At 41.3% G+C, this 15,365-nt stretch overlaps 1 protein-coding gene across 1 annotated transcript; it reads left to right on the forward strand.

The window, feature by feature from the left end:
• The first annotated feature begins 6,785 nt into the window (after positions 1-6,785).
• On the forward strand, positions 6,786-14,500 carry LOC131222522 (uncharacterized). Its single transcript, XM_058217631.1, has one exon. The coding sequence runs from the start codon at positions 6,953-6,955 to the stop codon at positions 9,839-9,841; it is 2,889 nt and encodes a 962-aa protein (XP_058073614.1). The 5' UTR covers positions 6,786-6,952; the 3' UTR covers positions 9,842-14,500.
• Positions 14,501-15,365: the final 865 nt, after the last annotated feature.

The raw sequence follows: 15,365 nt of genomic DNA on the forward strand, positions 1-15,365 counted from the left end.
GCGCAACCCTACTAGATGGATTGGATGCCCCAGATGCAGCCAGTTGAATGAAATTCTTATATATAAAAGTTGTAGATGATCCCACTTCACATTATACAAATGCTGCTACCAGATATGCATAAACTACGTATCTGGTCATTAAATCATATCACTACGTTCCACGAAAGAGGAAAGATGGTTCTGTTCTGTAATGTGGATCCCAAATTAGGTTGATTAATGATAATTCTAAATATCACCATATTCAACAGACTCCTTAATCAGACAGTCTGTAACCTTCTAAGCTTATAGCTTTCCAATAGAAATCAAGAAGAGAAAGACAGGCCTACATTCGACTGAAAAATGACTTAAGTTGATGGCAAGGATCGTCCAACCTGGGAGAGTTTGGAGCATGGTCCATTCACTTTGGGACCATACAGACCAATGGTTTGGATCACTGACCAATGGTTGCACTTGCTAGAACTGAAAACTGGAATACAGGCATATGGTGTAGTCCTGAGTATTGGATGATCCCTCTTCCAAACTTAGAAGAAGAATCACTAACTTTACCATTCTCTTTTCTCAAAGGTGGATGAAAGACCAACAATATTTAATGAGGTTTTGGGAGGTTTTTTTTTTTTTAACCACTCTTTTAATGTATTCAAAATATTAATTAAGGCTATGTTTTTTTCACCATAGTAAAAGAAATAGATAATAATTACAAATTATTTTATTTGTCTAATGACATCAGCTACATTTAACTACAACAATGGTATTATTTGTCCAAGTGAAATTATAAAGATGACAACTGTTGTAATGATCACAAATTCATTTACTTATTTTCTATCATGTATATGTTTGACCATTGAATTGTGTCCCGTAATATTTATTTAAACAAACACTATAAAATAGTAACGATTGCTTATTTACGTTATGTTATCATGTAAATTGGTGGGAAAAAAATGCCCTAATAGTATATAGGGTTTTCCTAAAATTATGGAGACAATTTATGGACAGTTGTAACAAATTGACCCCATTCAAAGGGTTAGAATCATCCAATCAGCATAAATCTTCCACCATGGCTTGCTCTTGGTTGAATAAATGAATGAATAGTTTAAATCGGCAATAGATCACTCTATATGCCATTTGAAAAGGTCTTGGGTGGTTGCTTGTGTGTGTGTGTGTAAAACTACAGAAATCCATAATGGCCATTACAGGATTGTTATAGTTTTTCTTTTTCTTTTTTCTAAATTTGGCTGTAATGGCCATTACTTGGACATAGTGGCCATTAAGGCCTGTATCATAACGATAACAACAGTGGTGTTAGAGCCGCTGTTACTGTCATTGATTACCTTGTGAAGGGCACTTAAGGGAATACAGAAAAAATGGTAAGGAGATTTAGGACAGTGGCTTTCTACAGCGGAATAGAGAGTGACTTGAAGAGACGAAGGTTTATATTACCAGAAAGATCAAAGGTGTTGGGTCTGATGGCTTTCACTATGTGTTGGTGTAACCATGTAATTGCTCAAAACCCATGAATGTGAAATTATAAGCTTAGAATTATGTCCAATTGATCAAGGAAAAATAAAAGAAAAGGCAGAAGAAACTCAGAACCCATGAAGGATGATCATGGGTTCTTTGCATGAACACATATGACAAAATCAAAGTAAAAGGGAAACAAAAAATGAAATATTGTGCATAAGTATCTTTCAAGAGTTGTAGTAGAATTTCAATGCTTTTACTGAGTAGCTTTGAATGTTGTGAATAAAATAGTTTTGTCCTGAGCTTATAAAGGAGGAGAAGAATGTGATTTAAGAAGGAGAAGAGTAGAAAGATCATTCTAAAAGTAAAAAAGGATTAGAATCTAATTAAGTGGGCATTAATTCATAATAAATTGTTGCTAAAATGTAAATTTTAAAAACATTACTAAAAATGTGAAGAAAATCAATCAACTAACAATAAGGATTGTTGTTAATTTAGTAAGATCAACTTGGGTGAAGTTTTCATGACTCGGTGCATTGGCCGAGTCAATGCAAACTTGACTGAGTTGGCAAAGCTTGGGTGAGTTTTGTACAGGAACGATTACTAGCATGAACAGACCTAGTTTTTGGCTGGCATGAGTCAACTCAGGCTAGTCTCTGGTTGACTCGCCAAGTTTTCAAACAAATGTATGCGAGGTACCTTTAGTTGCATAGTCTATAAGAGCAAAAATCTCTTTCCAAATAGAGCAAATGGATCACAGAACATTTTATCTTTAGAAATAGATTCTACCATCACCTTTGAATTACTTTCTATAACGATGTTTCGGTAAATCCTTTTCATGAATTCTCTGAGATTATCCAGTAATGCCCCATATGCAGCTTCGTTATCAGAACACATTCCACAGCCCATTACTTCACTCCCTCCTGCATATCCTAAAATTTCCTCAGAATGCCCCCACATTTGATTTGAGCTTAGACATTGGTAGCAAAAGCCATCTGCTCAAAACCATCTTTCGAATAGAGTGCCTTTGAAAATGCCACCAGAAGCAGAAAATAAATCGTCATACCTGTTGAGATGATTGTGAAAGCAGTACTCTTGGTTATCATAGAAGTCATCTTCTAGTTAGACAAGGCTCGGACCAGGCTGACCTGCTCAAGCCTATCGAGGCCTGATTCTCCCTCCTATGCACGAGTATTCATTCGCTCAATTTTAAAGAATCACCACACTTACGAAACTAGCCCTCCAAACAAAAGAAAACGATTCACTGATTCCAACACTTTTGATATAAGATTAATCTACAAACTTTTAATGGAGAGGTCCACTAGAATTCTTCCCATCAAGGCTTTTCCAAAAGGAGAATTGATCACTTGCAATTCAATGCATTAAATGGGGGAGATAATGGTATAGGCAAGGTAAGTAATCAGTTCTTTAAAAAATGAAGAGAATTAATCACATATTGGTTTGCAAACTAGTGACTTAGGGAGGAGTGGAATTGCCTAAGCTGGAATTGACAAATAGGGCATTATTGGGTTAGTAGATTTGGAGATTTGAGATTGAGGAAAGAAGTTTGTGGAGAAAGGTGTTGGGGAAAAAATATGGTTTATGAGGGGAGTTAGATGGACAAAAGAATCCTCTTTGTATAGGGCTTTATCATTATGGAAGTCAGTAAATCTACTAAAAGAAAAGGTTTTTGAGTGTATAGGATTCTTGTTAGGCAACGGGAAGAAGATATGATTTTATGAAGATATGTGCGGCGGAGAAAAAGATTGAGCGCACTATTTCCCCTTTTAGCATGTATTGCCTTAAATCCATATATTTTGGTTGAGAGCTGTTATTCCTTTCACGGTGAAGAAGTTATTTGGGCTCCACCTTGTAGAAGAAATTTGATCGATGTTGAGGTAGAAGAGTTGCTAAGGCTGCTGGATTTCCTCTTAAATCGTCTGCTATTAATCTCATAGGAAGATGCTTTAATGTGGCTTATCCTGAAGTTCGGAAAATTTTCTGTGAAATCCTTATGAGATTAGATGTGGCTAATTTTCAAGAAGGTGAGGATAGTATAACATATGTTTGGCACTGTGGTGCTCCATCCAAGGTGGTGGTGTTCGCATTGCTGGAGGAAAGAAAAAAGGTTCTTACAGTCAACAATCCACAAAAATGTGGTATGATTATTCCTAATATTTGTCTATTATGCTACAACGATGAGGAGTCGGTTGATTATTTATTTATTCAATGTCCTCTTCATCAGAGATATAGGATTATTTCCTCGCTTTATTTGGAGTTACATGGGTTATTCGAAGATTGATTGATCAGTTTCTTTTGGCTTAGCATGAAAAGGGTAAAAGCAAAGTGGGGAAATTAAAGTATCTATGCTTATTAGAAACATTTGACTGGAGAGAGATGGTTACTACTTTAAAAATCAGAGTCGTCTTCTTGAAATTTTAACAAACAAATGTAATTAAATGAGCACATGCAAGCTAATATATTACCTGTTTGCTCATTTTTTAGTTAGTTGGTCAGAGTTGTAGAGTGTTATTTTCTTAGGTTTTTTTATTCTTTTTTGTTCTTTTGCCTTTAGCCTTTTTCTCAATAAATATTATTATCACCTTAAAATAAATAAATAAATAAAACTCAAGTGCAACAAAGTACATTTTTACTACTAGAAATTACTAAATGATTTTTTTAATTATTTTTTTCAACTGAAAATGTACTGTATCACTCTTGCGGTGCAACTAGAGGTGGGCACTAGACAACTTGATCCGGCTAACTCCGATCTGACTCTATCCGAACCGAATAGGTGAGTCGGTCCGAACCGAGTAGGCTTCGCCCAATCCGAACTCAAACCGAGTCAAGTTCGAGTTACCCAGTACCTCGACCCAAAACAAGATCCGGTTAAACCCGACTCGATCTGAAACCTGACTCTCTAACCCTACCTGCTGCACCCTACCCGACCCAATCCCAAAATATCTCTCTCCCTCCCTCATCCTCCTCATCTTCCAAGCTCGACCTCCCTCCCTCCCTCCCTCATCCTCCAAGCCCGGCAACCACCCACCACCTTCACCCTCCTCCTCTCTCTCGGTCTCTCCCTCCCTCATCTCTCAATCCAACTTGGTGCCAACTCAACCCGACTCGGTACTTCTAACCGAATCAGGCTCGGTCTGGATTAGTCTAGTCTAGACTGGACTCAGATCAAGTTAGGCATGCTTGACTCGGTATCAAGTTAGATTGAGTTCGGGTCAAGCCTATTTCAAAACCGGATCGAGTTGAGTCAGACCTAACTCGGCCCGACTTGACCCGACGCCCAGCTCTAGGTGCAGCTATCAGTTCTTAAAACTAAAATTAATGCATCCAATGACTCAAAACACCTGTGCCAAAAGGAGTGGTGCAGGTGCCTATAGGTGATCTTTCTAGAAAAGGTAATAAGATCTCTTTAAAAGCAAACTGAGATTTTCTAGGGAAATCAGAACCCATTTAGCCCAACCTGAATTCACATAGATGGAGTGATCTTAACCATTCAATGGATGGGCAGCAAATGCATGGCTATGAAAGAAAATTGTCAGGGGTCAAAAACCCTTCCTGATGAAATCAGACGGTTAAGATCACCTCAACGTTGTGATTTTCCAGCTATAATCCATCCACGCTGGGTAGTGGGTTCCCAATGCAGGATACCAATTGCCTTTTTTTAAGGCATTGGCCTCTTACATATGGCCACTTGGATCATATTTTCAAAATCCAAGCCGTTCATTAGGCTGCCCTGGCCACGTGGCTGCAGAACATAAGGCCTGATTGATTACCGGGTGGGGCAAAAGAGCACTTTGAACTTACACAAGCATGCTATTTTGCCACGTGTGAGAGGCCCATCCACGTGGGGCTCCCCATGCAAAGATGCCTACTCACCTTTTTGCACGCCTGTTAGACGTATCTTCAAAATCCAAGCCGTTCATTAGGCAGTCCTCACCATGCAGATGCCTCGAACATCACGCCTGCCTATTACCAGGTGGACCGAAAGTGCACTTTAAATTTATCTCAGCCGTTCATTTCTTTTCTACATGTGTGGCCTACCTGATAATGGTATCAGCCTAAGTTTTATGAAACATATCTATAGCATGAAGCCCATCTGATTACCGGCTTGGATCTCACGCAAGTACGCTCGTTTGGCGCGTGCGAGAGGGTAGCACCTAAAAGAAGGTGTGCCAGCCGGGATTAGCATGCGTGTATGACTCGCGGACCGTTGGTGAGCTGGAAACCTGCAGCGATGGGTCCCACTGCCCTCAGGAATGTCCTAACCTCAATCTTTCCCAGTAACGCATGCCCACAGTATGTTTAAATCTCCAAATTAACCCTTATCGACGTGGCCACAATTTCCCACTTGAATTTGATTTCGTTTTTGCCTCCGTCGCGACTCAGGATCCAGCGTGTCTCGCTGCCCACTGGGGTCCACATGCTGAGTGGTCCGATGATCTGACCCGCCCATGTCATACAGGCCTCAAAGAAACCTATGGTAGACGGTTGATTTTGACTATCTGAGCTTAGAGCAATGGAAAGATAATTTTCAGGGACAGAGCTAGCCTGACTTGTGCTAACTGATTGCTGAGTGGGACAAACATGCGTCTGATCCACCCCGTCCATCAGATGTGCCTTAATATTTTCATCATGCAACCTACGATTATTTCAAATCCAAGATTTATGTCGGCCACACCATAGGGAACAGTGTAAAGTCATGCCTAAAACCTCGCAATTCACCTCGTATGATTCACACGAGTATTGGAAATTGCTCATTTAATCCACTCATCAATAGGTGGTGCGTCAGATGTGTGGATTGGATAGCATATTCACACCACAGTGGACCCCACTCGCAATTTTATGGTGATTTTAATTGGAGGAGTTTCGATCTCAACTGTTTCTCATGGTGTAGCCCACCCCAATGTTAAATCAGCCTGATTTTTAATCCCCATCTCAAGCACATGGTAGCTCACCTGATGGACGGGATGGATCTTGTCCACGTGAAATCGTTCCAGTCCACGTCAGCGACAGTAACTCCCCCGGCCCTTAGTAGGAAAGTCACTCCCGCATTTTCAAATTTTCAATGGCCAGCAGTCAGGTCCAAAACTCAATGGCTAGTGTCATGAGTGAAGCATGCTTACAATGCCATAGCTCATCTATCGTAGCATCGAGAATATGGACGGTACAAATCAACTGACCATCTGAGCATGTGGGCCCCAGTTGGCGGGAGACATACGGTGGAAACCAAGACGCGACGGAGGGAAAACAAACTCCTTTGAATTTACTCCTCCAACGACAAAAACGGAAAAGGCTCCTCTCTTTAGAAAACCTGCCGATATTTTCCTGCAAAAACATCTCGGCCTCTGACATCTAAAAACAGCAAAACTCCAATATCTCTCTCTCTCTCTCTCTCGAAGATTTCTCTCCCTATATTTACAAAAATGCACTGCAAATCCAACGCCCCTTACTCTCCCCTCTTTCTCAGCTCTCCTTCATGGAAGACTTCTCCACGACCCCCTCCATCTCCTCTGCTTTCTTATCTGCATACCAATCTCCCAAATCCAACAGCTCCAATCCATCCACTCCAGCCATCCAAAATCCATCAACCTTCTCCACTTTTGTTCAACACCCACTAACACAAAATCCCAAATCATCAGATATTGCCATTGTTGGCGCCCTCCCACCGCTCATCCCTTCATCAAGGCAATTCAGCGAACACACGCTGAGCCTTGATGCTCCTGATCCTTTCTCGCTTTCCGGCGGATTCTCTGACTATGGTTCGTCGGGTTACGGCCCAGAATCCGATCGGGAGAGTGGAAGTCAGGCTCTGAAGGGTCCCGGTGTCGCATTCCTGTGCTCCCCTGCTTCGTTCTCATCTTCCACGAAGCTCCGGAGTTGCGATGTTTATATTGGTATGTTCGGTCAAAAGCCGTCTCTGCTCCGGTTTGCAAACTGGCTCCGTGCAGAGCTGGAACTTCAAGGCGTGTCTTGCTTTGCGGCGGACCGAAGCCAGTGCAGGGATGCTCGGAGCCATTGCATGGTCGAGAGCGCGATGAATTCCGCCAGTTTCGGGGTGGTGATCCTCAGGAGGAAGTCGTTTTCGAATCAGTATACCATTGATGAGTTGAGGTTGTTTTTGGGTCGGAAGAATTTGGTCCCGATCTTCTTTGGGCTGGGCCCTGCGGACCGAATGGCACGGGACATAATTGAGAGGAGGGGAGAATTGTGGGAGAAGCATGGCGGGGAGCTTTGGCTGTCATACAGCGGGTCGGAAAAGGAATGGAAAGAGGCAGTCAATGGTCTTTCATGTGTCGATGAGCGGAAGCTGGTGGCTCATGCAGGCAATTGGAGGGATTGCATTTCAGAGGCGGTTGTTCTACTTGGAATGAGGCTGGGGAAGAGAGGCATGATCGAGAGGGCGAAGAAGTGGAAGGAGAGGGTGGAGAAGGAGGAGTACCCGTTTCCTCGAAACAGTAATTTTGTTGGGCGAAAGAAAGAGCTTCTTGAGCTCGAACTTATTCTGTTTGGCAATGTCGAGGGGGATGGAGAAAATGAATGTTTTGAACTGAAAGCTGGTCGCAGACAAAAGGCCGCAGAGGTGATAGAAAATAAAGTAGAAGATCGGCTGGGAGACATCACACGCAAAGGCAAAGAGCCTGTTATATGGAGAGAATCTGAGGAGCAGATTGAAATGCGAGGCACTGAGAATTGGCGTCTGAGGGGGAAGAATGATGGGGAAAGGCATGCGGGGAGGAAGAAATCGACGAATGTGTTGTATGGGAAGGGTATTGCTTGTGTTTCGGGTGAATCGGGTGTTGGTAAGACAGAGTTATTGCTTGAGTTCGCATACAGATTCTCGCAGAGATATCAGATGGTTTTGTGGGTAGGTGGGGAATCGAGGTATATTCGTCATAACTACATGAGCTTGTTGCCCTTTTTGGGTGTTGATTTGAGTGTTGAAAATGAACTCTTTCCTGAAATAGATGGACCGAGGAGCTTTAAAGAGCTGGAGGAGGAGGCCATCCGTAGAGTGCGGAAGGAGCTCATGCGGGATATTCCTTTCTTAATCATGATCGATAACTTAGAGTCTGAGAAAGATTGGTGGGATGCAAAGAATGTGATGGAGCTTCTCCCCCGTTTTGGTGGAGAGACTCATGTCATTATTTCAACACGCTTGCCTCGGATACTGAATATGGAACCGTTGAGGCTCCAATGTTTATCTGGTAGGGAGGCAATGTCATTGATGAGGGGGAGTTTGGAAGATCTCACGATGGAAGAAGTCGAAGCACTTAAAGCCATCGAAGAGAAATTAGGCAGGATTACGCTGGGTCTTGCACTTGTAGGTGCAATATTGTCTGAGCTTCCAGTATCTCCTACGAAACTCCTTAATGCCATTAATAGGATTCCTTACAGAGATTTGAAATGGAGTGGCAGAGAAGATTCAATATTGCGACACAACCCTTTCATCGTGCAACTTTTAGACGTCTGTTTCTCGATATTCGGTCTTGCAGATGGCCCCCAAAATTTGGCAACACGAATGGTTCTCGTAAGTGGGTGGTTTGCTCCTTCACCAATTCCAGTCTCGATGTTGGCTTCTGCGGCATGCGAGGTTACGGAAGATGATCGAGACACTCAGCTTTGGAAGAGGTGTCTGAATGTTTTAATATGTGGGTTCATGAAATCTCATGTAAAAAATTCAGAAGCTGAAGCGTCTGCCATGTTGGTGAGCTTTGGGATTGCGAGAAGTAGCACAAAGCAAGATTGTGTTTATTTCCATGATATTATTCAACTATATGCCCGTAAAAGAGGCAGTGTTAGAGCTGCTCGTGCGATGGTGCAAGCAATCAGCATTTGTGGATCTGTTACCCAACATGCTGAGCATATCTGGGCTGCCTGCTTCTTGCTATTTAAATTCTCAGATGGCCCGGCACTTGTCAAACTGAAGGTCCCTAGCCTTTTATCGTTCGCTGAGCGGTTAGTCCTGCCTCTAGCGACTCTAACGTTCACTACCTTCTCCAGGTGCGTGGCGGCTAAAGAACTCCTAAGCCTATGCACTGACGCATTGGATGATGCTGAGAAGTCTTTCATTTCTCAAGTCGAGAAGGGGCTCGGCAAGTCGTTGCACTGTATATGTTCAATTCAGTCAACAGTGCAGCTGAATCCAACACTTTACCATAAACTAATACTCGTCAAAGCTACATTGTTAGAAACAAGGGCAAATATGATGCTTAAAGCCGGTGAATATGATGTTGGCGAAGAGCTGTGCAGGATGGTGGTGAGCATTAGGTCATTGGTGTATGGTGCAGATCATCCCGAAACAGTTGCTGCCAAAGAAACCATGGATAAGCTCGTGAGGCTTAATGCAAACAAACAAGGCATTTGAATATGAGAAGCTGCTGTCTACTTGTTTTCTGTTATATCATAGCATAAAATGAAGATATTAAATAGATGGGACGCTTTGAGACAACAAATATAGATTATCATGTTTGCTAATTTTATAGATGCTTTTTCATTCTAGTTAATGCGATAATGCATTCCATTTTCAATTCTGACCCATTGTAGGAACTAGGAAGTACTACTTTTCATTCTTTCTATATTGATGCTGCATTCTTGAATGCTCGTTGGCAGTAGTATCAGTTTTTCATTCCCATGATCTATTATTGCTTTCTCTTGCGGTTTTGTGAATATCTGAACTATGTTAAATTCCAGCCTCTCGTCAATCAATAACATTTACTTGAGAAAGCATATATCTCAATCTGTAGCTCTATTTCCACTGTTTTGATATATTATACTTATGTGCAAGTAGGTCCTTTTTCATCCTCTACTAGGCAAAGTGGTGTCTTCTTATTTTTACATTAAACTTTCTTGAAAATAAATAATCCTCCAAAAAAATTGGGTTCCTTAGTAAATTCCACATTGATTTGCCATCGGTGATGGGCATGTATTCAACAGGATGACACCTATACCACTTTCTATAATCTATTATGAATGCATATCTATGGAAAGTATAGTCTTTAAGCATATCTACTGAGCTGTTTTTCAACTGTGGGACTCTTTTAGAAATTTAATGTAATATCTTGTGAATTAAATATCATTTCATTTTACAGGTGTCATTCACAAGATATACATATTTATACATGTGTGTGTACATACATAAATACATATTGTGTCTGTGTGTATGTGTGACAGAAAAAACCTTTTTCCGCTGAGCCAAAATAGTTGGGACAAGGCCATGGAGATGATGATGAAACCTTTAGTTCCATTCTCGGTCATGGAAGTTGATTATATCCTTCAATCTTGTGGTGAAATCGATTGTCCAAAACGTTATTGTAATTCAAATCAAATTATTTTTATTAATTATGAAAAAGAAAAAGTTCAATTCAAGCTGACTCTTCCTTTTCTCCTACTTTGTTCTTTTCCAAGAAAAAAAAAAACTGAGTTGTTAGGATAATAGATAAATATGGTGGATAGTATAGTAGATAAAGCTTAGTTTCCTCCAGTGGTTTGCCACCTCTCCTAACTGGGCTTTTATTTATAATGGTCTTAGAATGTGTTCCCATAATGTGGTGATTCTCTAGCTAAGGACTCCTTCATCCTTCTCTTTCTATTGGAGATTCTTATCCAATGCCTGATGGATCTTGTAGCTTTTAGCCTGTGGGCATTTTTAATAAAATATTGTTACTGATAAAAGAAAGGAATAAGTACAGTTGGCATGTGGTAGGTTTCCTTCCACTATCTTCTTGAAAATGAGGTGTATGCACCAACACTTGATTTTTTGCTGTTATGGAACAAATGTAAAATTCTTTTTCCCTTCTGATAATATTGAATTCAACCAATTTCCATAATGTCTTTAATGTCGTTAATTGTGCGGGATTTGGAAATTTCTGATAAACAAGAACACTGTATTCCAGCTATTGCTGTTGTTGGCCAGCCAAATGTTCGGAAACGAGAGAGGACAACGATTGTTAGCCCAATCAGTGGGACCACTTGTGATATTATTGATACTGAATTTACTGGACCAAAAGAGCAGGTTTGTGTACTTACAAATTATAGATCTTTTCTAAGCTCACACGCATGTACAAGTCATCTCATGCACATGCCACAACATATGCCAGCACAGCAGGCAGGTGAAATATCCAAGCCATTCATCAGGTGGACCACACTGTGTAGATGTTACTGCCCAAAGATAAAGGTGGTCCATTCAGTGGGTGTGCCATGATATTAGAAATAAGTTGACAGGTTAAAAAACTATGGATGATTTTTTCACAACCATACATTTGTTCAGGTTCAGGTAATTGTGCCCAACCTGACTAGAGGACCGACCTGATTATTGGTGTAGGACAATCTACATAATGGTACCCTTGTGATGGATGGCTTGGATATTGCACCTGTCCACCACACTATTGTATGTGGTGGCATGTGCATTAGCTGATTTGTACACGTGTCGACTTAGAAAAGCTCCAAATTATAATTTATGGCACATTATTGTCAATTTTATTTATTTACTTGCTATAGCTGATGCATACAAATTTGATCTGTCCTATTGAGAACATTAACTGCACCACATGCACGCACGCACGGAACGTTCTGTGGGACTATGGAGCTTTAAGTGATCATGTGGTCCTAAACCATTCTTCTTGTAAACAAGCATGTATATGCATATGCCACAGTGTTGCAGTAAAAAATGTCAGGTTCTTAGCACATTCTTTCTTGTATATCCAAGTTCAGAATTTGAGATGCAGATTATGAATAGGCACATGCAAAGTGTAGTTGGTACAAACACATGTAACTTGGACATCTCCACATTTATCTTTGTTGGATATGGACACTATAAGTACGACAAAGGATTCCTATAAAAACCAGAGATCACCTTCTCAGTCTTTATATGATCAGAACTTTTGGCTGTGGTGGCAAGGCTGTTTTACTCATGCAACTCAAGTGTCGTTTTGGCTTTGGTTGATCCTCGTGTCTCTTTTACATTTTATCTCTCATGCTAAAAAACCCAAGATTTTATTATGGTAATGTTTTCGAACATTCCAAATCTTTCGGGGATAGAATACGGCACTAGTGCCTCCGGGGCTTATCACATTGCGAATCTTCTTTCATCATCAATATGTATTTATTTGTGATTAAAATGCATCGAACAATGATTTTATAATGTTGCAAATGGAGGATGGTAGATTTTCTTTTTCCATCTATTTTTCATTGCAGGTTCTGTCACAGAAAAGGTTTAGAATCTATAGTTTTGAAGAAGTATGCACTTGTTACTACAACCAGAACTAGACAAAGCAGTAGCTTCAGCAGCACAGCAATGTGGGGCATATGATTGTATGGCCCACCCTGGGTTGATTTAAGTATGGCCCACTTAGCTTGTTTCTTTGATTATGTGCACCCTTTCTTGGTCTTATTAGGTATGCTTTATGCGTGCAGATCTTATTTTAAAGAGGGGTGGTTTTGTCATTTTTGGTTTGATTACTCGACTTATATGTGAAAAGAGGTGGGGATGTCCAACCATATCTCATTCTCTCCATTCTCTCTCCTCTCCTTCCCTTCTTTCTTGTATAAAACTACATATGCCATTCACCATTCGGATGTGGTGGCTCTTGTTGTTGAAGCAATGGCTTGCATCACGGAACAGGTACTTCAACTGTAACAGCCAAAACATCATTTGACGTGCAGATATATATCCTAGCCCAATGTCTTCAGTCACAAGTAATAACAGATGGCAATGGATATGTTCTGGGTACATTTAACACCTGGGCTTTAGAGGGCATGTGCAGATTAAAATGAGATTCTCAAAGATAGACATACATGATATCTTGTTCACTTCATTGTCACCTAAGTAATGCATTTTCAGAACTGCCAAATTCCTGGCAGAGTTTCCATCTAATATCCTTCATAAATTTTATATTATCTAGGACTAGCAGTAATTTATTTATTTTCGAAAGGTTATCTAATGCAGGGGCATTTTTACACCAGGCTCAAGTGGGGTGGCCTGTGGGATGTAGGGGCACACTCGGGGTGGGCGGCCTGTGTGAGGTGGGTGGCTTGTGTGAGGCGGGCCCCACCCATGTGAAGCGGGCGGCTCATGTGAAGCGAAACCCATATAAAGTGGGGCCCATGAGGGGGGTTCGGATGAGGTCCTAATCCATGGGATGTAGGGCCTGGGCTATGAGATAAAGGGATTAATTCACCATGCTCTATCAATTCGAGCTTTTATAGCAAGTGGTTAATTGTCTTGTATCATTATCTAGCGGTAATTTATCACGTAGGCAGATAAAACAGTTGTGAGCAGTAGGCAACAGCTCTACTATATATAACAGGACTACTATTTGATGAATTTTACCCTTGCAATTAGTTAGAGGGAGGGGCATAAAGTTTGGATTTAAAAAGGAAAATGGGATGTGTCTGGCCCTTAAACCAAGGTCTTTTTTGTCATTTTAATCATTTCATACAGCTTAGCCCACTCCCACGTTCCTCTTTGCATGTAGACTGCATAGACAACGTCGTAGTACGGAGCCCTTGCAACAAAGGCTCTATGAGACCCACTGTGATGACTTTGTGACATCCACTCCATACATCTGTTTGTGGGCCACAATACCAAAAAGGTGAGGCTAGGTCACTCACCTTGAAGCAATTCTAGGCACAATGGGAAGCGAAAATGCAACTGATGATCTCATGTGCCTGAGTACTCTGACTAAAATTTATTTCTTTACTTTTTTGCTGACACTGTTAATTTCCTACGGGTCATATTGTTCAAACTTCCAGAGGTTTGTAGGGCGGAAATTTCTATCTTGTTGGAACTTGAGCATCTTCCTGCCTTCTACAGTTAGTCCGTCCAGTTCAAGTTCATTCGATCAAATTCGGTCTATGCAACTTTACCAACTTTGCATGATACCATACATTTTACGTGCCTTGTTGTATCATTGACTTGAGACATCACGACTGAAATTTTTCATCAGAAGACGATCTTTTACTGAAAGATTACATGCTTCAAGCGATTTTTCTGAGAGGGATCCTCACTCTTTCTCTGGTGGTAGACTCTAAGGAGTTTCAACACCCGGTCAAGGGTTCGAGTATCTATAGGTGGTGAAATCCCACTACAATGTGAGTGTCCGGGTGTATGTGAGTGTCGGGGTGTAGGGTGCGTGTGTGTAAAAAATAAAAATAAAAAAAGCGATTTTCTGAGAGGTGTATGCAGTCTCTATTGCTGATTCTGTTGAAATTTATGTTTATTATCTGATTATTGCTCTGTGTTACCATTTATTTGTCAAAACATTCATAGAAATCCTCATGTTGCACGCTCAGCTTGCAGTGCGTTTTCACATTCATAGAATCAATGAAGTGTGCTTGTGTGGTACAGGGAACCACTGTAGGCTTACGGTGGTACCAGGCAGAAGTGGGCCTCCCATGGTGTATGTATCACATCTAACCCGTCAATTGGATGCATCCCATCAGGTTGCCTCAACAGCCTCGAAATCAGCTTGATCTATAACTCTGGTGGGCCACAGCACGTGGAACAAGGTGGGAGGGAATGCTCATCCTTCATTCTCACCGTGGCCCACCTGAGTTGCAGAACAGCCTGATTTTTGTCCTGACCCTTCATCCAGGGTAGATGAAATGACTGGACGACTTGGATTCAGTGTACACATCATTTTGGGCCGATTCCCTCTCAAGCTGTCCCCTGCGCTGGGGCCCACCTGAGCTTCTGTTTAAACTAATTTTTGGACCCTGGAGGCAACATGAGGCAAGACATCTGATGGATGGGTCAGATGTCATGAATACTTCACATGGGCCCCACTTTTTCCCAGTACCACTGGAGCTTACGATGGTATCCGTACTACCTTAGTGCATGAGTAGGTCAGATGTCGTGAATGTCAAGTATCATTTTGACAAGCTGTTCCTAG

Source organism: Magnolia sinica, chromosome 13 (assembly GCF_029962835.1).
Source record: "Magnolia sinica isolate HGM2019 chromosome 13, MsV1, whole genome shotgun sequence".
In the NCBI taxonomy this organism is placed as follows: Eukaryota; Viridiplantae; Streptophyta; class Magnoliopsida; order Magnoliales; family Magnoliaceae; genus Magnolia; species Magnolia sinica.

Coding starts and splice junctions, on each gene's coding strand:
- LOC131222522 (XM_058217631.1), top strand. CDS start 6,953: ATGGAAGACTTCTCCACGACCCCCTCCATCTCCTCTGCTTTCTTATCT.